The sequence below is a fragment of the Egretta garzetta genome, unplaced genomic scaffold (assembly GCF_000687185.1).
Source record: "Egretta garzetta isolate BGI_Z169 unplaced genomic scaffold, ASM68718v1 scaffold585, whole genome shotgun sequence".
Lineage (NCBI taxonomy): Eukaryota > Metazoa > Chordata > Aves > Pelecaniformes > Ardeidae > Egretta > Egretta garzetta.
In genome coordinates, this window is record NW_009259708.1 from 787874 (window position 1) to 815562 (window position 27689).

Genomic DNA, 27689 nt, shown 5'->3' on the forward strand with positions numbered 1-27689 from the left:
GAAGGGTCGTTCCCACCATTTATATTAGGTTTCTGTTTGAAACTGCATTCTGTGGGAGCCTGTCTCTTCACTGATTATAAATGGAGCCTAGAGAGAGACTGTACCACAAGCTTTGGGGGTTATTCCCCTCCAACCTGTCTTCTGCAAAAAGAAATCCCCAAAAGAACACATACAGACACTTCCTTGAGGTAAATGACAAGAAAAAAAACCCTAAATGTGGCTCTGAACACAGAGAGCATTCCCACATTAAACTTATATTTGGAGACATTGTTGACTTAGGAACTAAAGGTATATTGAAACAGAATTAAATTTATCAGTTGCTAATTATCTTTCTGACAGAAATGAATGCTGGCTTAACACCTATAATCTCTGCTTCTTGCTTGCAGAAAAATATTCACATGACAGGCTTCCACTCTTACCAGGAAAAAAAAAAAAAACTCTAAAAAGCTGCTCATGAATAAGTGCTTCTTTTGCTTGCAAATGAACAAGAAAGTAGCAGAAAGATGATATTGTACACAGAAAACTAGATTCCATTACTTCACCAGTCAACCCAGCTTGTCCTGTAGAAAAATTCAGAGCAAACATAACTGTTCTACTGCAGAGAGTCAAAATTAATTCTCAAAAATCAGGTTTGTTTACTTAGATTACAGCACTAAGTAGTCTGTGCTCTAACTTCACTGGTTATTCCATTTTGCAATATTGTATCAAACACAAGGCATTCAAACTGTACTAGTTGCAGAAAGTCTAGTGGCTCCTATTGTTTGAATGTGTTATTCAGTAATGGAACAAAACACAGCTTGCTACTACAAACATCGATAAAAATGTACTTTAAACTGATGCAGTAGTCTGAATGCCAAAGTGAAAAGTCCAGAAGAAAAAGTCAGAAATCAAGCTGAACAATGCATTTCCTTCCTTTCCCAAGCTAGGTATGACCACACTGAATGGAGGTGGGGGGAAAGGTTGTCAGTTTTATCCGATGCCTCATTAGACAGTCGACAACTTATTCTGAATTGCCAAAATTGACATATGTGTATCAAATCATTAACTGTTCTGTTACTGGTATTCCTGTAGAACTTGACACTCAACTTGCTTGTTTCTTGATTAGAGAATTTCATTCTTGCAGAATTTTGGAATAGAATTATTTTCTATGCCATTGCCCATTTTCAATAAAAGCAGTTTTATCTTCAAAATGTCTTCTTCAGCATGAAATACTAGTGTATACATAGTTTAAACTCTGACTATATTAAAGTGTTCAGTTGTACATCAGGAAAGAGATATGTGTCTCCTTTTTTTTTTTTTTTAACCACAACGTAAAATTGCAGTTAAGGCAGCAGTGAGAAGTAGTGTTTTTTGTTGACCAAGGGAAAACATAAACGGCTATGTACAGTGGTGTGTGCTATGCCCCAGAAGTTTTAACCCCAAAGAAGTAACATGTTTCTCTACTAAATGCGGTAGACAAAGATCTGGTCAGCTGCAACACAGAGAATGCTTCCTGCTTTGCAAGTTCCCCGAGTTGTAACATTTGCCTTTTGCTACCCTGTGCATTGCTCAGTCTCTCAAGTCAGACAACCTGCCCTAAAACCAAGAATGTAACAACATCCCTGTGAACATCTGTTTTAAACTGGTACAGCAACAGGAAAAATATTTTTAGTAAGACTGCATTCTTGCAGTTATCAGAAAGTGAACTGCTGAACAAAAGAAATAAGGAAAGGAGACATATATTCTTGTTTATTCTCCATACAGGACAGCGTACACATTTCAAAGTTAACAACTGCATGATCATCTGTGTTCTCTTTCAACAGTGGTTAGAAGGGCTGTTATCAGGCCTATTCTAACGTCTACCAGGTCCTCCTAACCACTATTCCACAAGATAGAACTACCTGCACATTACATTTTGGTTTGGTTTTCTAACTTATTTCCCCTACTTGACTGGCTTCTTTATGTGGCTCATAATACAGAGAGCTTGTACAAATGGTGATTATTACTCCATATGATATTGGAGGCAAAAAGCAACCATGTTTGGCAAAAAGAACACAATTCAGCTCATTATCATGACTTGAGAGGTAGTGAGATAAGCCAATTATAATTTCTCATGATGCTTCTTAAAACATGAAGGGAAATCTATATCATCAAGTCATGCAGAAGTATGTTGTCTACATTTTAAAGCTTAGTGACAAATGAATAGAAGTGCACAGATTGAAAGTGTTCCTACAAATAAGACTATAAATGACAGATTGACTGATACACATTTGAACAACTAGATTACTAATAGCATTCACTCACATATAAAGAAGAATAACAGTTGGCAAAGTATAGGATTACTTTCCTGGTTACAAAATAAGAGTTAAAATATTGCATTTGTGCCTTTTAGTATTCGTCATGAGAAGGGAAGTGGTATATAAAAAATGTATACAAAAAGCTGGAGTATATCTCTCTCAAACAAGAAATAATGAGTCTTTAGTTCTTATTTACATGGATTTATGAAAAACAAGGAATGACATCAGCAAGAAACCGAAATTGACCTGATGTTTTTCCAACCTCAGCCACATAAGGAAGTTACTAGATTGCTCAGCTTTTTTTTTTTTTTATTCACACCTGCTACTCCTTAGTATCTGCCAAATCTGTAGGACACAAAAAAATTTATTCCTCAAGCTCCATATGAGAGTTACAGAAGCTGCTGGTCTGCTTTCAGTCAGCTTAAATGCTATTATAACAAACAGTTCTCAATTTGTTATTCTCCAAGTTTAACAGGCAAGACTTCAATATTCCTTAGAAAAAAGCCACAGAAATTTTTAAAAGAAAACTAAAACCTTATATCCAGCTGTTCACTTGCAATTCCATATGCTTCTTTGAAAAGTTCATTTAAATAACTGCTCTACAAGCAGTAGAACTAACAAAGCTTTTTTAGGGATCACAGCTTTTATTCACCAGCCAGTCAATATATGCTCATCAGTGTACCCACATTTTTGCTAGCAGCCCTGGTAGACAAAACATTATAAACAAGTCCCTTCTATTCAGCCAGGGGTGTTGACGAGCCTGTAAGTACTAGAGCATCTCACAGCTGTGGCTCTTCCCCAGATGCTCATAAGGGTTTTTGTTGGCCATAACAAAATGGTGTTACAGGAAACACAAACTAACAGACAAACCATCACTAATTTGTTTCCCCAAGTAGTCGGGCTGGAAATGGCAATTTAGAAAGGTACATATATCATGCTCTGAAGAAAAATGGTCAGAAACTACACTAACATCTGCACGTGAAACTACGTTCTTCAGGTTTTAAAAACCAAACATAGCACTGCAAATTTTACTGCCTTAAGGTTTACAGAGAAAGTACTGGAACACCAAGTGATACAAATGACCCAGCAAATAGACCATGGTTAAAAAACATGCTGAGCACAAACAACACAGAAAAAAACACTACTTCCTCTCCTAAAGCTCAGTAGTTACACACAACTGACAAAGTAAAAGGAAACAACACTTTGCCATTTTTATTTAAACAAATTGCTTGTTATTCTGCTATTTTTACACAGCTGCTTCTCAGAACTCTGGGTTTTTAATACTACTTTCATACTTTGCATTTAAAAAATCTTTCATTCAACACTTGAAAAACAGAGGTAATTGATGCATAAAATTAATTTTAATATTTTCCTTTTAAATTATTGAACCTTATTTACAAACTAAAAACGTCTTTTCTTTGCGGTACTCTGCAGGACTACAACATAAAAACCAAGTGTAATTAAAATGGTATAAATTCAAAATGCTGCACTATAAAGCAAGGTCTTAATCTGGAAATATGCTAATATTCAGATACAATATTAAATTAAGAACTGAAATACAGATTCTCAGACAAGCAAAGTAAGTCAAATACCTTTAGCCTCCAGTTATCTCCTACTTCTGTTTTGATCCTGTTCAGCCAATTTTCATCAAAGTAAGCTGGATCTCTGAAACACAAAAAATGTAGAGTATTCATTAAAGGCAGGGTTACAGAAACTGTGAGGATACATCAGTGATCAAGTCCCTATCTCAGGCTGAGGTTATTTAAGTGACCACCTCTGTATCCAGCACAGAGTCTTTATATAGTAGTTCAGAATCCTGCTACTACTCACTTTTCTAAGGCCTTCACCCCGTCGACAGCACAGCTTTATCTGTGTACCATGAGTAGCTAATACTTTTGAGGAAGCTGCTGTACTTGGAATGCATTTTGCCAGTTTTCCCCTCTTCCTCGAATTTATCAGCTGGTGCTGGAGCAATATTTGCTTGCATTACTTGAAAGAGTTACAAAAATTATTACTTTTCCACATATTATGGATCCTTACTGTTATGCAATGCCACCAACTATTCAACATCTAAATGGGAAGCTTGAGACTGAACAATACATATGTTGTCTTTATACAGTGAGAAGAGTTAAAAAGCATCACTGAAGTTAAGTACTTACTACTGAAAACACACACTACTGTTACTCCATCTACCAAACACTATCAGGTTTTGCAAATATCTTTTCATGGTAACACTAGACAAATCTTTTTGTCAACGTGTTTCCTTAAAAGTTTTTCTATCTTCTGCACTTTTGATGAGGCAATCTAGATAAAGAACAGAAGAACACCTACTGCTTACAGAGCATAATTCTATTTCTAGAAACTACTTCCCTCTCTTCCTTTTTCTCACAAGCACCTTCTGTAACTTCCTTCTTCAAGACAACTCCCAAGACTCTCTTGCCCCCAAGTTCCAAGGCTAACATTTTCTAGTGTTCATTTAAGTCAAATTTTCCTTGTATCATACAGAATTTTGAAAATGGTATTATCAGAACTAAGGAGAAAGAATGCACTACAAATAACTGGTTTTAAAGGAGTAGGTCACCATAATATAAGGAAAAGCTCATATTTCATCCAACAGATAAAGTTAATATAGCCAGGGAAAAAAAACAACTTTACTTTTTTGTAAACAAAAGGCTCTTAAGAGTCAGGGTGGTAGGCCAGGTTGGAGTTTCACATTAAGTATTCTGATTTCTGGACTTACACTGCTGCATTTGCCATCAAGATCAGATTTACTGCTGTATCCTCTACAGATCGAAGGGTTCTGGACTGAGCTCTTTTTTTAAGGGCAAGATGCCATGAGATTTTTTGGCAAAAACTCAAGAAAACCATGAATGTGTCTGGAGATTGAAATGACATCTACATCATATATGTTGTAAACCAGCAATTACATCAGCACTTGTATTAGGGCACAGACTTTGCAGCTACACGTTGTGCCTGATGCACAGTATCTCTTGTACTCCATCTTCCCCATAATGTCTTCTTCACAATGCTTCAAGGTCTGCAAGCAGTCCGTGATATAATACACAGCAATGAGGAGAGATCACAAACAGCAATGTTTCTCTACTGACACATTCCAATTGCTATTTTTACACATTCTGTTACAAGCTCTGGTGAAGATTATGGCATATTTCCTTTCCTCTGACATGGCATCTGCAAACATATAGCTGGAAGAACAGCTTTAATTACTAGTTTAAGTTGATGACTCCAAATTACTCCCATTCACAAACAGCGCAGTTCTAGCACAGATGACAGAATCTTAAACTACGAAACAGAAAAAGCAATGTCTTATCCAGAGTTTCATCTGGTTTTGAAATAGATGTTTTCAAATAGCTTTCAAGTGGCCTCTCTGCCCTCAGAAGACAGGTAAACCTAAGAATGAAATTGATTTGAATACATACAAGATCTACTAGAGATGAAGGCTCACATTCAGCTTTTACATGAAACCAATGGCTTTCCTTGCAAAAATTCTTCATTTGCCTAACTTCCACTCAATCACAAGAAAATCACCTGGACAGTAATGAAAAAAATGACAGTTCAAGCCCCATGTAGTGGAGTTCAAAAAGCACCCTCATATCTTTCAGATGGGTCTTCTGGGAATTGCCAACAAACAAGGGAGCCTCGGTTACAACATGCTCACATCTACGAAGTGTTTATGCAGCTGAGTGACAAAGCAGGACTCTTAAGGACTGCTTATCATTTTAAGAATTGCACTTGGTCACTAACATCTTCAGCTGCTTCAAGGCTGCAGTGCCACAAATAAACCAATTCTTACCATTTCCACTGTAAAGCAACATTTGTTGTAAGGCAACATGGGTAAGCATAAACAACTGCCCAAAAGCAGAATTATATCTGGACTGACTAGAAGGCTAATACTGCATACCCTTCAACAGTAAGAGCACCAGCTGAGGAAGAGTAACAAGATTTCAGAGTCAGCTCCAACTCATTCCACTTTGGAAGCCTGTACTTCAGTAGAAATTAAGCAGCTTTTCTCAGCTACTACTGCAATAAAAGTAACATGTGGACCGGAAATTGGCTTTCACTGTCTTGATGGAAGTCTTGGACTACCTACACCTTTATATATGTCATCAGACATATATAAGGAGAGGTCCCTGAGAAATAAATCTAAACTCAGTCCTCTCTCAGAGATCCCATTTGTTTTTTCTTTTTAAGTATACAAACCTCATGGAAGTATCCAAGGGTCCAGCAGCTGATAAGCAATCTACTCTAAATCATCAACACGTAACAGTGGTCAGAATAGTACCAAAAATTCTCTTTACAGCACCTTCATGCAGATTACACAATAATTAGTAGTATATCACAAAAACACTTTGCCAGGAATACAACAAGCAGAAAAGCAACAGGTTGGGTATCAACACCAAACAAATCTAGAATGATCATCTTTTCCTTATCCATAAATCACCTCAGAATCATTGCTAGTGTGCCATTATAATTTCATTGCTGTCCTCCAAAGTCCAATTAAGGTTCAGAATTAATACCAACAGCAATGCCTTCTCTATATATCAAACTAATGGAAATCAAATCTGAAATAAAATATTTTTCCACCAGAATTTCTATAAATACTTTTAAAAAGGGGCTTCCAGACATTAGGTCATTCACAGCGCTTGCTGCCAACAATTCTCCCTCTGCTGAATCTTTGGGAATCGTGACTCAACCATATTCAGAGTTCTTTAGCTCCCTTAGTCCATGTCATTAAGAAAGGTGCTGTCATTTCTTAGAGCATTTGAAAAAGTAAATATGAAAAATGTATGGTTGAGAACTGAGCAGCTCTGATTACAAAGCCTACCAGCTCATTTAGAAGAGGTACTGCACAAAACAAGGGCAGCAGAAAACTGAACGGAGCATCATCTTTACCGTGAGATGACTTGTCTGAACCAAGCATTTTGAATTCAGTAAGTTCTTGAGCCCAGATCTAAATTTACAGTCACTTGCACTGGATAACTTTCCAGGTTTATGGAGGTATTTGTATATTACTTGATTGCTGCCTAATAGCTGAATAGTACTGATGGTGACTGGGACTTTTCTTCAGAGCACAAGATACTTACGCTGTTGTTAGTGCTGTATCCCTCCATGTGATGTTGTTTTCATCAGTGCTCATTTACACCATCTCCATCTTATTTTGTATGCAAATTTTCCTTTATTTAAGCAATCATGTCTCCACATCATAGATGCCAAGAGACAGAAATATTCTTCTGAAGAAAACCAACCCACAGAGCATGTAGTGTAACTCATGATTATTACTCATTTGAACAGCGGTACAGTAAGCTGCTTTAAGAAATGTCTGTTTACAAAAATTTCCCTCCCCCAGCGATATACGAAAGCATGGCTTTTGTGTTCTGCATGTGTCAAAACATACGCAGCATGCTGCAATGTATAATATAACAAATGAATAATTCATTACGCAGTGCACAGTGCATAGATGACAAATGAAAATACATATTACATTTACCAAGGCCAGTATGACACATCAAGAAAGAATTAAAACAAGAGGGACACCTGGTACTAAACAGTCTCCAGAGTGGGATGAAAGGAAAATTTAAAACTAATATAGAATGGGGAATTATGCTGTTCTAGGGATAACAACAGACAGTGAAAACATGAGTAACATCAGTGAAGGCTACAGAAAAACACAAAGAAAAAGAGGGTGCAGCTCAGAAGCAAGCTATGGCACTTCTGTCTGCTCTAAAAAGTATAAGCTAAATGATTTTAAGCAGACAGTCTACTCATAGACAGTTCAAACATTTTCTTTTGCTTCCAGTCTTTACTCCTGAAGTACAGCATTTTGCAAAATAATCAACACTGACTGTATACTGGCATCTTACTGTATTTATACCAATGCTAGTCAGAGCAACTAGTAACTTTCACATCTGAACACAAATGAACAGTGAATCTTGCAGAGTAATACCAAAAAAAGACAAGCTGAAGCATAGGCTGAACTTCTTTCTCCAAGATAATATAGTCAGCACTAGGGCATTCCATTCAATGGTACTTTAACCTGGAATTTGAATATAAAGGTTTTATGATAAAAAAGAAAGTGTCCTTCACGGATTTACCAGCATCTATTTATTAACAACTGAATCTGCAAGCAAAACGCTCATGCTTGGTTACATAGCACACATTTCTGCCATCTTATATCACTCTACATCAATCAGTGAAAAGCTTCTGAAGATGCCAGTAATTCCCTCTGTACCCTTTTCTTCTCACAATCTCTTCCAGCAGTTTTACTACAGAAAGTTTTGCTACATGGGGTGTTACTTCTGATGAATGGCCCTTACTTACAAATGGCCTGCTACCTGGAATGCCAAAAGTATTGAGAAGAATGTAAAAAAAATTTGAAAACAATAGAAAGAGCTGATGGTCCCTTCTGAACACTTGACACAAGGCACCGATATTTTTTATCAGGTGATGAATAAGCAATATTCTTCCTCTTTTTCTTTCACTGACAATAAATCCTACAGTTCTGTGTTGTGCAAATTTTCTGTATATCTAAAGCAACTAATTCCCTGAACTAAGGATCACTTTGACACCATTCTTCATCATAAACCACTGTCTTAATTTCATCTTGTTTCCAGTATCTCCTGCCCCTTATAAGTACCAATGGACTCTTTCTGTGAAGGTGGAGGTTAAAAAAATAGAAAGAATAGAGAGTTCAGACTTTTAAACTTTAACGTTTTCAAGAAGAAATACTATCCTTACACTCCTACGGAAATATATCCAGATCACTGGATCACCCCAACATCTTTCAATTTTCATCAACGCTCTACCTCACTTTATTTAATTTCTTCACTGACTGCATTTTCTTCATTCATAGCAAGCTCTCTTCTTTTTACTTTTTTTGTTTTTAATTCTCACTGGATATACTAATCTGCTCTTTCAGCTATTTTTTAAACATTAACTAATTTACTAGAGTATAAAGTCCTGATGCACTCAAAAGTTATCAGAATTCTCCCCTCCTGACTAAGTTCAAGACAGATAAATACCCATATTAAATATGTCACTATCACATTTTTCTACATACTCTGAAAACAGATTCGCAAATCATTATGCTGAAATCCTGACTTATTATAAAGTTTACTGAACACACCATTTGTACGGTTACCACCTTTTTATACTCCAGCAGATAAAAAAGGACAGTCTTTCCAATCCTAAAAAAAAAGCAACAGTACACAATTTATGTTGTATTTACTTTCAGACTTGTAAACAATGTTTAGACTTCAGAAAACTTACAAGTAAGCTGACTTAAATGCTAGGTTGGACAATCCATTTCTCCTGGAGGGGGGTGGGGTGGGGGGGGGGTATTGTGTCATCTTTTGTGTACCATTAAAATACATTACAAAAGTAGAAAGACTGTTTCAATTACTTTGAAGCAAAAGGACTGCTAAGATTACTTGAAATCAGTTTTGTTTGATGAAAAAATACGTAAAGATTGGATAATTCTTATAAGTGATGCCGCATCTTCCTCATAGGAGAAATTAAGTGCAGAAAGAGATTTTTCAGCATTTGCATCTTCTTTGAAATTTCAGGTAGGAAAGTAAGACTGTTCTCCACTTCAAGCCCTTATGATTCTGTGCTCCAGATCTTACCTTTCCGCATGCTAAAAAGTGTTCCCTTGAAATATTTAACTACATCAAGATTTCCTCTTTCCCCCTTTTTACTTCCCGTGAACTGGCAGCTCTTTCTTTCACTAGGAGAAAGGCTCCTGCTCCACCTGAAGATAAGCAACTACAGAACAGATTCAGTGCCCTGGTAGCAGTTAAGGGCATAGGAGCTCTGTCAAACAAACCATCTGTGTTTAGTGAACCCAAGCCACCCAGCAGCACAAGAAGGAAGTGGCAAACATTAGCAAGGCATGGAGGACCTACATCTTCTGACTGAATCATCATCTCAGAAGTGTTGCTGCTTGCTAGGTGTTTGAATTCATGGCATTGTTGAAAGACTGCCAAAGTTTGCCCAGACCTCAGACTATTACTCCTTCTGCTCTTCCACCTTGGCACCAGCTATACAGCCAGGGAGACCTGGAAAGCACCAAGTGTGATTATATGGCTCTGGAAGGTGTCTATGGTCAAGGCCCAAGTGATGTTCTCCCCCACTGCACCAGGGAGTGGGAAAGGCTTGAAGAGCAGACAGATCCCGCAGGTCAATAACCAGGTGTGAACTGGTGTTGGCACCAAGGTATTGGTTTCTATGACCATAGAACCCTCTTTGGGAATCAAGGACTCCTTGGAAGCGTTGGGATCCACCTGACTGTGGTGGGCAGAAGCACCTTCACCAACAGGCTGGCCAACCTGCTAAGAACATTTTTAAACAAGGAACAATAGAGGAGGGAAAATACAACCAAACATCAAGAGACAAAGCAGTGGACTCTGTTGGCAGGCAAAGGGTGTGTGGGACGATGTGAGCAAGAGATACCTCATAGTCAAAGAGTGCTGAAGTGGAGTCACCCCAAGCATATGCACATAAATAAGGAAAGGCCTCCAGAAAAACAGTACAGGGAAAGCTCTCATTCTTGGGAATCAGCAAGACTGCACGCACATGTAAAGTGCTAGTGCACTAACGCATGCAGCATGGAGAACAAACAGGAAGAAACACAGCTCTGTGTGTAGTTACAAGGCCACAGTCTCACTGGGATCATGAAGACGTGGTGGAATGCCTCAGAAGAGAAGGTTGCTGCCATGAATTAATACAGGCTCTTAAGGAAGAGCAAACTGGGAAGGCAGTGACAGAAAGATGCCCTTTATGCAAGAGCAGCGGGAATGCATGAGTTCTGCCTTAGGATGGATGATGAGACAGCTGAGAGATTATGGGTCAGGATGACCAGCCAGACCAACATAGGTGATGTTGTTATAGGTGCCTGCTACAGACCACCTGACCAGGATAACATGATCACAGACAAACTGATGAAGCACAGCCTGGGTAAGTGGATAGTGAGGTGCGTTGAAAAATGGCTGAACTGCCAGGCTCAAAGGGTTATGAGCAGCAGCATGAAGTCCAGCTGGAGCCCAGTCTACTAGCAGCATATCCAATGGATCAATACCATTAAACACCTTTACTAGATGATGGAACAGAATGCAAGTTTTCAGGTAATACAAAACTGGAAGGAGTGTTTGATATACCTGATGGTTGTGCTGTCATTTGGAAGGACCTCAACAGGCTGGAGAAATGGGCTGACAGGAACCTTATGCATGTCAGCAAAGGTAAGTGCAAACCCCATGCACCAGTATATGCTGGGGTCCAACTGGTTGGAAAGCAGCTTTGCAGAGAAGCAGCTTGGTAGAAACCAAGCTGAACACAGTCCAGCTATGGCTCTTTGTAGCAAAGGCCACATCCTGGGCTGCATTGGGAAGAGCACTGCCAGCAGACCAAGGGAGGTACTACTCAGCTCTGGTGAGACCAAATCTGACGTGCTGTGTCCTGGGATCCCCAGCATGAGAGAGACCTGGACATATAAGGAAGCTCAGCAAAGGGCAATTAAGATGATTAACAAACTGGAGCATCTGTCATGTGAGGTGAAACTGAGCAAGCTGTGTCTGTTTAGCCTCGAGAACAGAAGGCTCAGTGGGATCTTATCAATCCTGTGTATAAATACTTGATGGCTCCTTCTTTATACCCTCAAGTAATCTTCTCAGTGGTGTCCACTGAACAGACAAGAGGCAGTGGGGACAAACTGAAAGACAAGTACTTCACCTGAAGATAAAGAAAAAAATGCCCCCTGCCTTCACACACACCCCCTTTTTTTTTTAAACTGTGAGGGCAATTGAATATTGGAACAGGTAGCCCAGAGCAGCTGTTGAGTCTCCAACCTTCCACATACTCAAAATCAGAATGGACACAATCCTGGGGCAACCTGCTCTAGCATATTCTGCTTTGAGCAGGTGAGTTGAATTAAACATTCCAGAGGTGCCTTCCAACCTCAACTCTTCTACAATTCTTTGATGCAAACCAGAACAACTCTAACACAAAGCTATTGGTATCTGTTCTGTAACTTGTCCAGTCTTCATTTTCAATAAATTACAAAGAAAATATTTTCATGTGCATTTACACTCAAGTCAGTACCCTCTTCATGTTAAAAGGAATAAAGTGCATCTTTTTTTAAAAAAAAGTAGGTCTGTAGGAACTGGTATGCGCAACTTGGACTGCTGACTTTGGTAAATGCTGCTTAAGTTCCTAATGAACAAGAAGAAGTTGTTCTTCTGTGAAAATAGGTAATCCTGCATATAGCTACGTTTCAGATGCCTATCTGTAGTTCCCAGAAACATCCTAGATTACACTGAGATGTTGAACTGATGCATTTTATCTCATTTGATCTTAAAGTTCAAAAAACCAAAAACATTTATCTAGTGTAACAGCTATTATTCCTTCACTTACTTTCAAGAACACAGCACCTCTGCAAACAACTAAATTGACAGTTCCATTCAGTTTATCACAGAAGTTCTATTGCACAGAGCTAATTCTGACACTACTGATACACTGGCTGTAGTTTCATACAATGATCACTGCCAATACCTTACCTTGCACTGGTTCCTGTAAGCTTAGTTTTAATCCAAATTACTTTCCAGTAAGCTCACACTTCAATAAATATCTCCATAAAACAAAATTTCTTTTTTGTTTTTGCACTTAAGATAGTTATCTGAAAACTACATAGAAAAAAACATATTAGTCATGTTCCAGATGAAAGTACTGTCTAAGCATAGGAAAAGCCTTATGGAATACCAGCCAAGTTTGAACTAAAATACACTTAAATACAGAAAAATGTACAGATAATAAAACTGTGTGTATTTAGTTCATTACATAAACAATTTCTTACATTTTTTGAAGAACCTGGGCCATCACAACCCCATTCGTTAAATCTTCCACGCTCTGGCATGGTGCCTCAACATTAAACGTTTGGATCTGTGGGAGAAAGGAAAAGGTTATCTTCTGTTACTTCAACGTCAAGGGATTTTTAAAAGTAAAAAAAAAAAAAAAATATGCTACCAAATAGCAAACAGAACAGAGAAAACCCTATAGGTTTAGTGTACATATTAGGAAGAAGCTTTAGATTCAATGACAATCAAGCAAATGAACTACTGACAGGGCTTAGCATCTTTGTTTTCGCAAGCTTTTAACTTTGCTACAAGTAACAGCAGTACATTTTCCAAAAGGCAAATTTTCCACAGCATTTTCTGATTTGGAAAGTCACTGGGCTTTCTGATCTCCCATTCAAGTACTTCTGGAGCATATATTCAAATACACTCTCTCAATGAACGTATGTAAGAAATTAGGCTTTCAGAAGCAACACTGATCACACAAAACTCTCATAGGCTCCCCATAACCAAAACATCAAATGTAGAGGGACATACACACTCCAAACTTTATTCCCTACAATCAGATGGAAGAAGAGAGATCATTGCTGCTAAACCCTAACATGTCTACGCACTACTAATGTTCTGAACATTTCAGGGTGTTTTATTAAGACAGTGACAGACAGTAAGGTACATATAATGGCAAGCCTCTGGTCTTCAGATGGAAACAAAGGTTCAAAAATGCAGCTATTCTGAAGACGAATGGCAAGGACCAAGACTAAACTGTTTGATGACAGTATAACTTATGACTGAAGATGAGTTAGTTTGTAACAAATTCCCCTCCACAGACTGCCCACTGAACACACTTACTGAGACCAACTTTAAGGTTAATTTTCTAACGATGCTGTGTAATACTCTGGATTATGCAGGAGCAAGAATAACCTCTTAACAAAAAACCTCACTCATCAATACACATAATTTCTGTATGGCTTCTATTCATCAACTCAATTTTCATGCATATAGCGTACCGGCTATCTGAAACCCTCCCCCTACCATATTGGCAAATGCACAAACACACAAGGCAAAAAGCTCTTTTCCCCCTTCTTCCCTTGATGTGGAAAAGAGCCTTTTTGCCTCACCACAGTCTTTTCAACCAGTCTAAGTTATTTGATCATTTACTTTAAATGAGCATTATTTTTAAATGATGTGGATGAGTTCTGTGAAAATAGTTTTGATGTCATGCTATTTGGAGAGTATCTGCCTAATGCTCTGTGCTATTCTCCGCCTCCTAGGAGAAGCCTGGGCTTACTTGTAGGAAGCACTACTCATATGCACCAAGGATAAGAAAGCCTATAGGAGAGCTTGCAGCTTCAGGCTACATAAATGTTAGATTTATCAACTATTTTTTTCTGAACATAATGTACAACTATTTATGCTTTAGTGGTGTTTGAATGCTGGTCCATTAGTCCACTCCACTAATGCTGGTCCAAGCCATTTCGCAGTAAATACCCTCTAGATATGTATCTTACAATAAAAGACAATTCATGTAACAGTGGTAAATTTTGCAGGCCCTTTTTTGAAGAGAAGGCTCTCAAAAAAATTGAAAGCACAATATCCAGATTCTCATAATACCTTTGGAATGTCATGTAAGCACTCCAGCAATGCCATTTAACATTAATTTGAAGAATAAGCACCTAGGTGAATGTTCCTTTCTTTCCTTTACTCTGGAAGAATGAAACATAGCACTCAATTAGAAAAAAAACCCGCAGTGATGTCCATGAAGAGTCAAAAAAATAAGCTCTCAGAGCATGTTTGCTGAGGAAGTTCAACAGCAACCAATGAAGAGACATGAATGATGTTCCAAGAGTACAAGAACAAATTGCTGTGTGGCATACGAGACAGAAGAGACTTCTACGCTTCAGATTCAGTATATTTTCCTATAGCTTGGTCTGAGCTACCTAGAAAACACAGCTCCTCACTTCTTTTCCAGAGAATCAAGAAGCCATCATAGATTGCCGAGACAGGAGGTTAAAATCAGGGTGGCTGGGTGGGAAAAACACCCACACATGTGAAAACCACCACACAGCCGGATATAGCATAAAATTGCTATTTCACCAGAAAACTGAATTTACCTACAGTCTCTGACTTGCAGCAATACTGTTGAAGGAATACAGAGAGAATTCCGAGTCTGAATCCACAAACTCAGTAACACATTAAACAGGAAATAACACTTTCCAGTGAAAAAAACCTGCATTGACATCATGGATGCTTATGCTTGAAGAAGTTCAAGATGCTATAAGGATACAATTCTCATGCATAGACAATGAAAATTTGTTTCTAATTTTGTATATTATACATGTAAATAATGAAGATTTAAATCACTTTGGTGCACAATAGCCAAATCAAAAAATTACTTAAGAAATACTAGTGCATCTTCAAACAGACTGCAAACTAATCAGACTTTTTAAAATTAATTTTGTACCTTGGTATATATAACATCTCCTTGACTAAATAAAAGCATACGTAGGATACACTGATGGAAGAAGAAAGGTTGCTAAGCCTATTTCCACGACACAGAAAAACAAGATGCATACTCTCTGCTGTTTTGTAACTGATTTTATCATCATAGTTCCCCAATGCTTTACAGACAAGAAAAGGTCAAAACTGTCATTAAGGCCCAGATAACCAGTCTGTAATGCTTTTCATAGTTAGATGACAAAGAACAGAAAAAAAAGACTAAAACTAATTATATGACTTGTTTCTTCACATAAGTTTACATTTTGTAATAAATGTCTTTGCTTGCACAGGAAAGGAATACACGCATAATACTTCAATTAAGGTGTGAAATTTATGCTACAAAACACTTATTCAGCTCTTAAAACAAAGAAACTATATCCTCTTCATATCCTTCAGAGATATGAAAGTAACAAATTTTCTTCCAAAAAACCCTACATAAAACAGTTTACAAATTTACGTCAAAGTTAAACTCCTATACAATTCTCAGATAGTTCTACAAAATGCTAAACCACTCCAAGAAACAGTACAGTTCATTTTCCAGAAGGGAGAAGAACAATAAGAATGTGGCAATGCAGAAGCAGAGTCCTGCTGTGGAGACAAAGAAGCAAATACTTTTTGTGTATGTGCCTCTAAACAGCTATTCAGCAACAGCTGTTAAAACACTGCCCTTCCTGTGCATTGTAATATGTTTCCTCCTGGAAGACTTCTCTCTCATCTTACTGGAACTGCTCTTACTTCTTGAGTGTTTTCAATACTGTCCCCATTGTTAATTCCCCAAAGCTGTAAATTAATTCCCTTTCTCTGCTAATATTTTTTTTTCCCCACTTCTTGTACCACTACATGGAGCCTTGACACAACAGCCTGAGGGACAGGATGCATTCAGAGGGACTTGGACAAGCTAGAGAAGTGGGCCTGTGTGAACCTCATGAGGTTCAGCAAGGCCAAGTACAAGGTCCTGCACCTGGGTTGGGGCAACCCCTGGTATCAGTACAGGCTGGGGGATGAAGGGATTGAGAGCAGCCCTGCGGAGAGGGACTTGGGGGTACTGGTGGATGAAAAGCTGGACATGAGCTGGCAATGTGCACTTGCAGACCAGAATGCCAACCATATCCTGGCCTGCATCAAAAGCAGCATGGCCAGCACGTCAAGGGAGGTGATTCTGCCCCTCTACTCCACTCTGGTGAGACCACATCTTCAGGACTGCATCCAGCTCTGGGGCCCTCAGCACAGGAAAGACATGGAACTGTTGGGAGTGGGTCCAGAGGAGGGCCACAAAAATGACCAGAGGGACAGAACACCTCTCCTATGAAGACAGGCTGAGAGAATTGGGGTTGTTGAGCCTGGAGAAGAGAAGGCCTTTCAGGCCAATCAGGAGACCTGATTGCAGCCTTTCAGTACTTAAAGGAAAGATCAGGACAGACTTTTTAGCAGGGCCTGAAGCAATAGAAGAAGTAACAGTTTTAAACTAAAAGAAGGTAGATTCAGACTAGATGTAAGAAAGAAATTCTTTACCATGAGGGTGGTGAAACACTGGAACAGGTTGCCCAGAGAGGTAGTGGAGGCCCCATCCCTGGGAACATTCAAGGCCAGGTTGGATGGGGCTCTGAGCAACCTGATCTAGTTAGCGGTGTCCCTGGTCACTGCAGGGGGGTTGGACTAGATGACCTCTAGGGGTCCCTTCCAACCCAAACTATTCTATTATTCTATCAGACAAAAGTCTGGGGGAAAAAAGGGAAAAAAACCCACCAAATACTTGGCTCAACCACTAGTCCTAGTAGAAGTTCACACCTTCTATCAACTGTAATGTAATGAAAGAAAAGAACCCTTTTAACCCAGACCTCTGATTCACATAGCCATGAACGTGAGCTGTCAACTTTTATAGAAACCTTAAAATAAGGAGTAGCAGGTTTCAGCGTGAAGGAGGCTATCACTGGAGACTAAATAATTGCTGCAGGAAGTCAGAATCTTAGAAAATCTGAGTTACAGTTCTGTATTACATATATGATGACTAGTGAGGATTTGTTAGCTACTAGGGATAGGAGGCAGAAATTTATTTCATGAAAAATATTATTAATATGAAGGTCAGAGAACTGGATAAACACTCAGTTCTCAAAGACAGTAAGCTGGAGACCAGGATGAAGGTTGTGATGGGGAATCTAGCATCCCACAAAGCTGGAGGAAAAAAAAAAACAAAGTAGAAAACCAAAAACCACACCCACCAAAAAAACCAAACAACAAAAAACCCAATCTTCTGTCTCCCCAAAGACAAAAAAATGCTCTCCAGCACCTTTCCCATCACAACACTAAGAGTTAACAAAAGATCTGCTCGGTATATAATCACCTGCACAGTGATTATACATAGCTTGGTTTTCATTTCTGGAGCAGTTGCATAATAGACTTTTTATGTATTCTTTTGTAGTAATACCTGCAATCTTTATTAGAGGTTCTTAGCAGATAAAAGACTGTGTGACTGGTTACCTTATGCATGAACACAACAAAAGGTAATGCCCAGTTTCCAACTAGTTATTTATCAGAGAAAAGTACTCCCCACCCTATAATTGATCCTTTAGAATTATTTACCCATTATTTCCCTATGTTTTTAGAACTGACTATGCAGGCCTACAATTAGCTGCCATGTAGAGCCTAGAACAACATGTATCACCACAGAAGAAACAGATCACACAGCTAATACAGGGAGAAGTGGCTAAAAGGAATAAGAACAAGGAAGGAACCAGACTCACTGGGTTGGATATGAATCACTACTCAAGCCATTAGCAAGAACACTTGAAAGAGCAAACTAGCAGAGAAGACTAAGGAGGGTTGGATACTTCTGTCCTCATACATTCACTCAATGTTATGTATGAGAGCCTCAAGAACCCCGCTAAAATAAATTTCACTCAGCTTCAATGCCTGGAGGAAACCAGACCATTAAGTTTTTTCTGATGGTAAGCTAATCATGTGAAGCAGAAAGTTGTTCTTCCTCAGATGCCAAATTCTTGTACTGAGCCAGACCTGTCATAATGAGAATTGGATTCCTATCCTATAACCAGATCCTAGGCTTCTGGAGAACTTAAAGGTTTCTTCATCCATTTTTCTCCTCCCAGTTGGTAGCACTGCTATCTTCTGCTTGGACAGTCATGCCATAAGCTATTTTTTCACGCTTTCCAAAACAGCAGCAGACTGCATGAAACAAACAAAGCAGATCTAGGCTCTCCAACAAGCATCAGTTTTATTCCAGGATTTGAATTTCTGGATGTTATCACTGATTTTTAGGTTGTCAGACTTTCCTTATTAAAATCTCAAGAGTTACTCTGCAATCCAGCTGTAATGTTAGGCACTCAATTAGCCAGATAAACAATGAAATGGCAAGGTCTTTACATTAGTGGCCAGGGTGGGGATTCTTTCAGGGAGAAAGAGTTGAATGTTATTTTTATTAATTTCCTTCTCATTTTATACATACTGTGTTCAACCCCAAATACCTGAACAGGTCAAAGCCATGAAAGACCTCAATCAAAATATTTCATTCATAGTTTAAGTTTTTCAAAGGTTAAATATTTCCTTTGCAGAAACACAGTGCAGAAAATAGAAGAGATAACTTGACTAAAGCTTACTTACTAAAGGATTGTGATATGAGAGAGCCATGACAGCATAAACCAGTTATTACTGCACTATCTTGGCATTGCCACTAAATTGCTGATAACGAAAGTGTTCAAGTATGACACATTACTAAGATACAATGAACAGAGTCTCAAGTCTGAATGGTGTTTAGTTTAACCATTTCAGAAGCATCCAGAAGACAAGCTAATCTATCAACTCCTGGGGAGAAAATGAATGTTTTCAGTTGAAAGCCAGATGAGCCAGCTGATGAAAAAGAATACTACACAGCATTTGTGATGAAGATAAAATGAAATTATGATAACATAATAGGGAGGCCTAACAAAGCACCATAAACTAACAGTCCTTTCAAGCTTTCATCTTCTTGATCATGTTTTATTTATAAGTAATATTTACCATTGATTTATTTACCATCTTCTTTTCTAAAAATACAAGCTATTAATAAAGTGCAAAACTGCCAAACATTACCTCAATACACCCACATTTATAGGATACATACATTCACATTCCTCCAAGCACCAATGAACTTTAGAAACCTCAAAAAGTGCCTCTTAGACTGGAAATATCTTCTCATGGAAGAAAACACAAATGGCAGGGTTTGCAGGAGGTGAACCACTGGCTTTGTCTGCTAATCAGAGTGCAAAAATTTCCATCTCTACTACCCAGAGCTGACAAAATAACATAAGTGATGTCCCATTAAACATAGGAAATGTAGGATATCTTCTGTCTTCAGCACTCTCATGGAAGCCTAGATGAAAATGGAATCCATAGAATTGGGATGCATGAATGAGGATAATGGAATTGTTCTCTAAAAGTAGGTGTTAAATACAAATAGCAGAACAATGCTTAATGAACAAAAGAGTGAAATTCTTTTTATCCTGAATGAAGACTGCTGGGCTACTAGGAAGTGGAATAGCAACAGGCAACTGTGCCCAAACTGATCCATATTAAGACAAAGGCCAGGCAGCAAGACGCAGCTTGTATTTGATGGTATAAGGCAAAGCAAAGTCCCTTAACTTCTTAGCTAGTGGTTAGCCAGAAAACTTGGCATACTAGTAGTCCCAATTTGTACATACTTCTAATATTCCTTAAACAACAACAACAACAAAAAAAGGTGAACACAGATGACAGCTTTCCCCTTGCAAAATACAGAAAAGGAATAATAACTATTTAAAGCCCACAACTCCACCCTCTTGCAACTACAATGTAGATGAAAAGTACTGTCTCTATTGACAGAGGGAATAAAGAACTCTCTCCCAAAGGCACAGAACAGGAATCCAAGAGCACTAAGTTCTACTGAAGTATCAGCTGCACGAACTTTCTGATCAGCATGGAAACAAGATTTTTTCACAGGATCACAAAAGTAAGAAAGTCTTAGCATCTAGAAGACAGGATTCAGAGAGAGCTGGCAGTAAGTTTTCATCAGCTAGGAAATCTGAGACTTAGCAGAGTCTAGAACTGGTAATACAGACATATAGCACATCACTAAATTTAGCATATCTTGCAGATCAAGTGTTCTCCATTTCCAGGATCTGTATTTCAGCAAACATTTTCCTGAACTTCATGGAGCCTGTAGGTGTGCAGAACAAGACTTTTCAGTGGATGACCAATTCCATGATTCCTTAAGAAAGACAAGAGCCACCATGGAACAGGCTGCAATCTTTTGGCATTCTTCATAACAAAATCAGCTAAACCACGTGAGAGTGATCAAGTCCTGCTAGGTTTTTTTCCTAACCACCAATGGGGCAGTGGAATTGATAAAACCACCATAATATCTGTTGCATTTAAACACAAACTTATTTCTATTTATTCATACCTTGAAGTAAAACTATGGATACCTTGCTGCCATGGCAAAGAAGTTCACTCAAAGGTTTATCTGACATAATCCAGGAATGGGGTGCCAATACCCACTTGTTTAGCTTAAGTATCTAAACTTAGCTACCCTGAGAGATTTAGCTCTGAACAGTCAACAGGACTTCCAGAGGACACAAAGCACTGCACTTCCAGTATAGTGTACACTTGCAAAGAAGCTTGCAGCTAAATGGTGTGAAAGAGCCCTACAAATTCTAGGGCTGCAGCACATTATCATCAGATTTACAACACAACTTTCTGTAGAATAGTTGCTCCACTACATGCACCACTCCAAAAACATTTCCTGTGTACCCCCTTTGAAAAGCTGCCATCCTTTTGTGGCCCCAGCTAGTCCACCGAAACAAAACACAACTCCAGCTTTGTATTCATTCAGAAGCTTTTGCCTGCCACATGCAGGAGTGGAGCATTGGCTGGACTCCCTCGCGTCTTAAACCTTAAAGGGCTTTTCCCTCCACCAAAACCTTCCTCCTCCTTTCCATGCTGTCTTTTGTTCATGGCCTCAAATGAGACATTCTAAGGAACACATAGGCATGACTAAGTCACCTATGGCAAAGTAAGGCAGCCAGAAAAACAGCACATGCATACTCTGCAGGGCAGGAAACCACTACTAGTAGGTTGGGGAAGGAGTTAATCCCTTTCCCTTTTCTGTGTGGCAGGACCTGCCAGGCTGTTAGCAACAAAAGCCACAAGAAGGACACTACTACCCTCTTCCCCTCACTTGCAGCTACACATTCCTGCCTTAACCTTGTGCTAGTGTTAGTTGCTGTGTGGCAAATAACCTCTTTTTTTTTTTTTTAATTAATGACTAAGACTTGCAAATTGAATTGATTAAGCAACCCTGGACTTCAGCTCTAAAGCTGGAGGCAAACTGAGGTTAGTTAAGTCTTTCTAAACTATTACAGTTCTCACAGTACTCACGAGTCCTGAGCTCAGCCAAGAGAGCAGATAGCAGCAAGTGCAATTGAGTCTTGGGCCCCTCTTCTTATCCCGCCCCTGCTCCACAACTTGAAAGCCTGCAATTGCTCTACAGAAGTCAAACACATTGCAGCAAAGACTTTTGATGGTCCAGGAAGAATACAATGTCATATGGTTATCTTCCAGTTCCAAGAGCCTCAAAATGATCTCACAATAAGAAAAAGATAATTGTGCCAAATTCACAACTGATTTCATCTCTTTGAAATAACTGTTTAAGTATTTAAAAAATAAGATAGAAACAGGTTTCTCACCTCACCTCCCACCTTGAGATTAACAAGCTAACAGAGAAGTTGTTTCCTTTATACTGTTCAAGGTTCACAGTTCTCAGCAGCAAAATCTGTTTCTCCTCCAAGCAACATTTCACAATCCCCCATCCCAAAAAATGAGGGGGCACAACTGGGAGCTGAAATTGAGCACATATTGAATCGCATCTAAATGTTTTTTTCTTCAGAGAACTAGCAATTGTTACAAATGTACCACTGCTATAGAGCAGCCCTTCAGAACAGAGTAAATTGAAAAAAGGCAGAATTTGGGACAAGGCCACAAAGAATGAAAATCTAACACTGTGTCAAAATGGACACATGCAAAATAATGTCTGCACCTCCAAATTCTGTGTTCAGCCTTCCTTCCTGTTGTTGACTTAAAAATAGGGCAGGGGGGGAATTAATATAAACTGTACCTTATTATCTTTAGTTATCATAGTCACCTATTATCAGCCTTACACCATTTGCTCTACAATACAACCTTTAAGAGACGTTTTCTTGCTTCTACTTGACCTCTCAGCAATAGGTCAAAAAAATCACTATAACCTAATAATGGTGCTAGACACCCTGGCTCCTTCAAACATAGTGAATGATACACTCAGAATAACACTCTTAGACAACTACCCCTAAAAGGGTGGAGCAACAAGTTCTTTACCATCTTAGTGAGAGGTCATCAAAACTAAAAAAACATTGCTCAACCTACTCATCTGTCACAGCAGATACAGGGGCTGTCATCTGACAAACACCTCTACCCATGCTCCGTGACTGCTGGCAAGCTCAGTGGTTTTTCCCCTCTGTCTGAATAGCAACATATTCAAACAGAACTATCTTCTTGACCTGCTGTCATCATCAGCACAATCAACCACTCCTGAAGTCTGATGTTTTCTTCAAGAGGTTAAGAGATGCTGATGTGATGGTATCATCAGAAGAAAATGAAACCCTACAACTTTGTGGTCAATGATCAAGGACTGAAAGAAGAAAAGAGTTTAAACAGGCTTAGCAAGTCTCCTACAGCCTTTGCACCTGGAAGAAACCAGGACAGTACTTAAAATCATAGACACACAAGGAAGAAGAACAGCATAGTCTAAAAAGGAGATAACTGGTCAGGAGGAGAAAACACAGCTTTCCTAGTAAATTCCAGCAGATTTGATCCTCTCTGAAAAGGATGCTTACAAAGCATTTACAAGCCACCTTCCTGAGGAATCAAAATCTGTTTCAGCACTTGTTCACATGGTCTTCATATTTCAAACCAACAGAGGCAAATCCTTAAAGTTGAGGATAGGCCACCACACAGAAGACAGAGATACACCGCAGTGAGATTTTTTCAGCCAAAAAGCAGAAAGGTCAAAGGATTGTTACCACATAAGTGGCCAGAGTGCTTTTAAAATGGAGGGTGCTGAAACAGGGGCCTCATATAGTGTTCACAAAATTCTCACTTATCACAAAAGTTTTAACATGTCTACCACAGAAATTATATTTGGCTTTGAGGGTTGGAAGAGAAAGAAAGCAGGCAAGATGCAGCTTGGTGGAGGCAACATAGCGCAAAATAAGAGGTATTTATCATAATGATGGTAAGAAAGTTCATGACATCTCCACAGCAATCTGCTACTTATAACCAGACAGCAGTGCCCTCTTTGAGGAATCCTGTTTACATACCAATGCTAAGCAATCTTTTCAGTATGGCATCTTAGTTCTATATTAAAAAAGAAAATTTCTCAGATTACATAGCAAAAGTCTGTAACCATCACACTGATTTCAGGTATAGATATATCTAAAGTGTAACTGCTATATGCATATTTGACAGCTCTCCATGTTTTCAGAAATGACTCAGTGATATATCCGAGTTAAAAGCACTCCTGACACAAAGAAAGCAAAAAAAAAAAAAAAAAAAAACACCAAAACACCATGTGTTCACCTGTGGACCAGTCATAAGTTTTAAACAGAAAAGATGTGAATCTGTATTAGGTATGCTAAAACAATTTTAGTATCATTGCAGGTTCCCCTCACAGCCACATTTTTCTAAACTGCTTTGGCTGCAGTGCAACTTGGATAACTATACCACAGTGACTAGAATAGTCCCAGAAGAGGCTTCTGGGAGATTTTTGGTAGAGTAATAGTTGTGCAACTACAGCAGGCTGCAAACACTGCTAAAGTATAAATACCAACTTTGAGATGTTGGTAGTTGGGCTCCCGTCCTTCGCTCAGTTTTGCTTGAGTTGCCACTACCCTGGCTGCCCCAAAATAACATCATGGTCACCTGCTAAAGTGGCAGGAAGAAAAAGCTCTCCCAGCTGCTTAAAATCCTGACCAAAAATTATTCAGGAATCCATGTGACAATGCTGTGAAAAACCCCTGAGGATTACTCCCCAAGCTAGAACATAACACCAAAAATGGGGACGCTGGTGAAATATTAAAGAATAAAACAAAACACATTCACAGGTAAGCAGTTTGCTCCAGCTTAAAGATACCAGAATAGGAATCACAGGCATGCAAGGTAAAAGGCTTGAGGGATGTTCTCATTCATTAAAATCATGAGTTGGCAGAGGGAGGAGCAGTTTCATCTCACCTTACATCCATCCGAGCAAACATTCAGTTTACACTGAACAGGTTCTCAGACTTGCGGAAAGCCTTATCTACTCTACTTAAAACACAGACAAACCAGTTCAAGTACTTCTATATGAATGTGAAGCAAGCAATCTGGGAGGTTAAACCAGTTATTAAGAACAGCCAGCCTCTCTGGCATAATGGAAAAGACTGGCCATCCCAGGTATGCATAAACTGCAATTAAGACAGCTCTATTCTCCCATCTAAATGAACGGTTTCCCAAGAATCATTATGGGACTTGAGAGAAAGCCAGGCAAAAAAGAATGTATCTTGTTTATACAGCCAGTTTCAATGAGGACTAAAAAACTTCACTGCCTCTTTTGTAAGTTTCATGTACCCTGGAATAAACTGAAATCACCTTTCTTCATTTTCTTTTTTACTAAGTCTCTTTCAAAGCCACATTCGAACAAAAACACTGAAGTTGTAAAAATAACCCATAACTCCACCACTTATCTAAGGAAAGTGTTAACTAATTCTAACACTGTTTAAGAAGGATCTAATAGTATTTCTGCTGATCAAAAAAGATGCAGCTAGTTTCTCGATTAACTCAATATCTGAGAGGGTGTGAAGATTAGAAATGTAAAGGGATCTGCATGGACCATTACTAGACAGGACAAGACTCCACTGGATGGGTACAGTTTCAGGACCGAAGATTATAAATACTAACTACTGTTCAAACATGACCGTATGACTGAGTAATAATTCCTACAGGTGGTCAATGCCACAAGACTTTATCTGCTGCTTCAATTTCTCTCTCAAAGTTTCCCATTTTTATGTCTACTTTTCCAGGACAGCCTTTTGTGCCAAGGTAATTTTTTTTAATGGTTTAGCTTTTCTAAGAATGGGCAAATTATTTTCAAGGGTAACAGTAAAGTATGCCGCTCAACAAATCAATTGCTTCAGCTACCAACTTCAAATGTAGCAAGGAAAAACAAACAAACAAACAAAAAAAATCACTATTTCTTGCATTAAACAAAAAATAGTGGAAAGAACATCAGTGGAGATTTTCACTAGCACTGAATAGACTTCATATAGATACACTTGTCCTCTTCATCTCCACAAACAAGAACCGGCAACTCTTCTGTTATTTTCTGTCAAGACTAATTCAGCTTCCACTGCATTTGAACATGTGCAGAAGTTGATAAAACAATCCTTCTGAACACATATAAACCACTGTTTTGTACTATATTTGGCTGCACACAGAATTCTTTTGGAGAACAGGGAAGTAGCCACTGCCTTCTGACTCTGCATTTTGTGATTTCCCTCAATAGCTAGCAAACTCCTTAACCTTATGAAGTTTTAAAACCGACTTTGTTGAAATATTAACACCTCAAAACCAAATTTGAACAGCATACTTAAATAATAGAATATTGGAATATTTTTCGTTTTGAAATCTTTTCAGACCTGACACAGACTACTGCACACAGATGCTATACTTCAACAAAACATTCTTGAGTCATTAACAACTTTGTCCAACCTTCGACTGGATAACGAGTAGGACGAATAGTTCAAATCACTCTTAACAGGCCAATACCATACAAGGGAAAAGTCGATCTCTTTCAGTCCACAGCAGCTTACATGTTTTGAGGACACGCAAAGGAAAGAGCTGTTGGTTACTTGGAAATCTGAGGAGTTAGGAACACATTGGGACTGTAATCACTTGCTAGGTAAGCTTCCAAACTTAATGCTTCTCCCATTGGCACAACTGCTTTACTGCCAGAGAGCATAACAGGAGCATATCTAAAACAGCTAAAATGAAAACACATGGAAACTAGAGGCATACAGCAACAGATCTTCCTCCATCACCCTCCAGTAAACCTTCCTCTTTCTCCTAGCGCCGAGCCTCTCACTCAGCCTTTCTTTGCCAGGATTCACACACATCGATTCCCTCATGAATTCTGTTGGGAACAGGACTTTCATTCCCAACACCTGAAAAACAAAGCATGGGAAGCCAAAAGGACAAGCGGCAAAGACTGGCAGGACCGCGAAGGGAAGACAAACCGGGTTACTTATTCCAGACCTGCATGAAGCACTGGGGCACACTCTTCCCCAAAACCTTGGCCTTCTGTACTTTCCAGGCCACCTGCTCACCTCTAATAATCACTGAATTTCCCTTGGTCATCCCTTTTTGACTTTCACAGAGACACCTAGCCTGTCATTCCCCAGTAACTTATTCATCACCATCACAGCTCTAGCCAGCTCTGGCCTTACACAGCCTAAACGTCTAAAAGAGAAAATCTGTTTGTCTTCAACAACCAGAGTTTCATGTAGCGGGTATTTCCTCGGCAATTTTGCTTATGGACAGGGTGAAAACCAACCAGCCCTTAAACCAAATCCAGTGGTTCCAAACAACTAACCAATAAATCAGCTGCTACAGAAATACAAGTTTCATGGCTATGCTACAGTCCCTGCTCAAATTATGTAGCCGCCACAAACCCAGGCTCAATGCCCACTACACCTTGGCTGCTCTGTGAATGACAGCACAACCTGAAGACATTTACAGACCAAGCTCTGAACATTAAAACGGGAAAAGGCAATTCTTAGGCTGACACTCTATTATCTTCGACTTCACAGGTGAACGTTGTCTCTCGAGGCTCAAGCACTACTTAAAATCACAGAGAAAGAAACAGACGAACTCAAAGTTTCTGGTCAGAACGCCCACCGAGCACAGCCGGCTGGTTACAAAAACGGGGCACTGAGACACCGGAGCCACGCCAGGAAGGGCGCGG

The 27689-nt window shown here is 39.0% G+C and overlaps 1 protein-coding gene across 3 annotated transcripts in view; it reads right to left on the reverse strand.

Moving 5' to 3' along the window:
* Positions 1–13220, reverse strand: part of HOOK3 (hook microtubule tethering protein 3) — a 79119-nt gene extending 65899 nt beyond the window's left edge. For 2 of the 3 annotated variants that reach the window (XM_035894426.1, XM_009639000.2), the window contains exons 1-2: positions 13138–13220; positions 3869–3941 (exon numbers count right to left, since the gene is read on the reverse strand). In XM_035894426.1, coding sequence (XP_035750319.1) covers positions 3869–3941; positions 13138–13160 — 96 coding nt within the window. In that variant the 5' untranslated portion in view covers positions 13161–13220. Of the gene's footprint in view, positions 1–3868; positions 3942–9435; positions 9479–13137 lie in introns of all 3 variants that reach the window. The other variant, XM_035894425.1, reaches the window with a different exon arrangement.
* Between the last annotated feature and the right edge of the window lie 14469 nt (positions 13221–27689).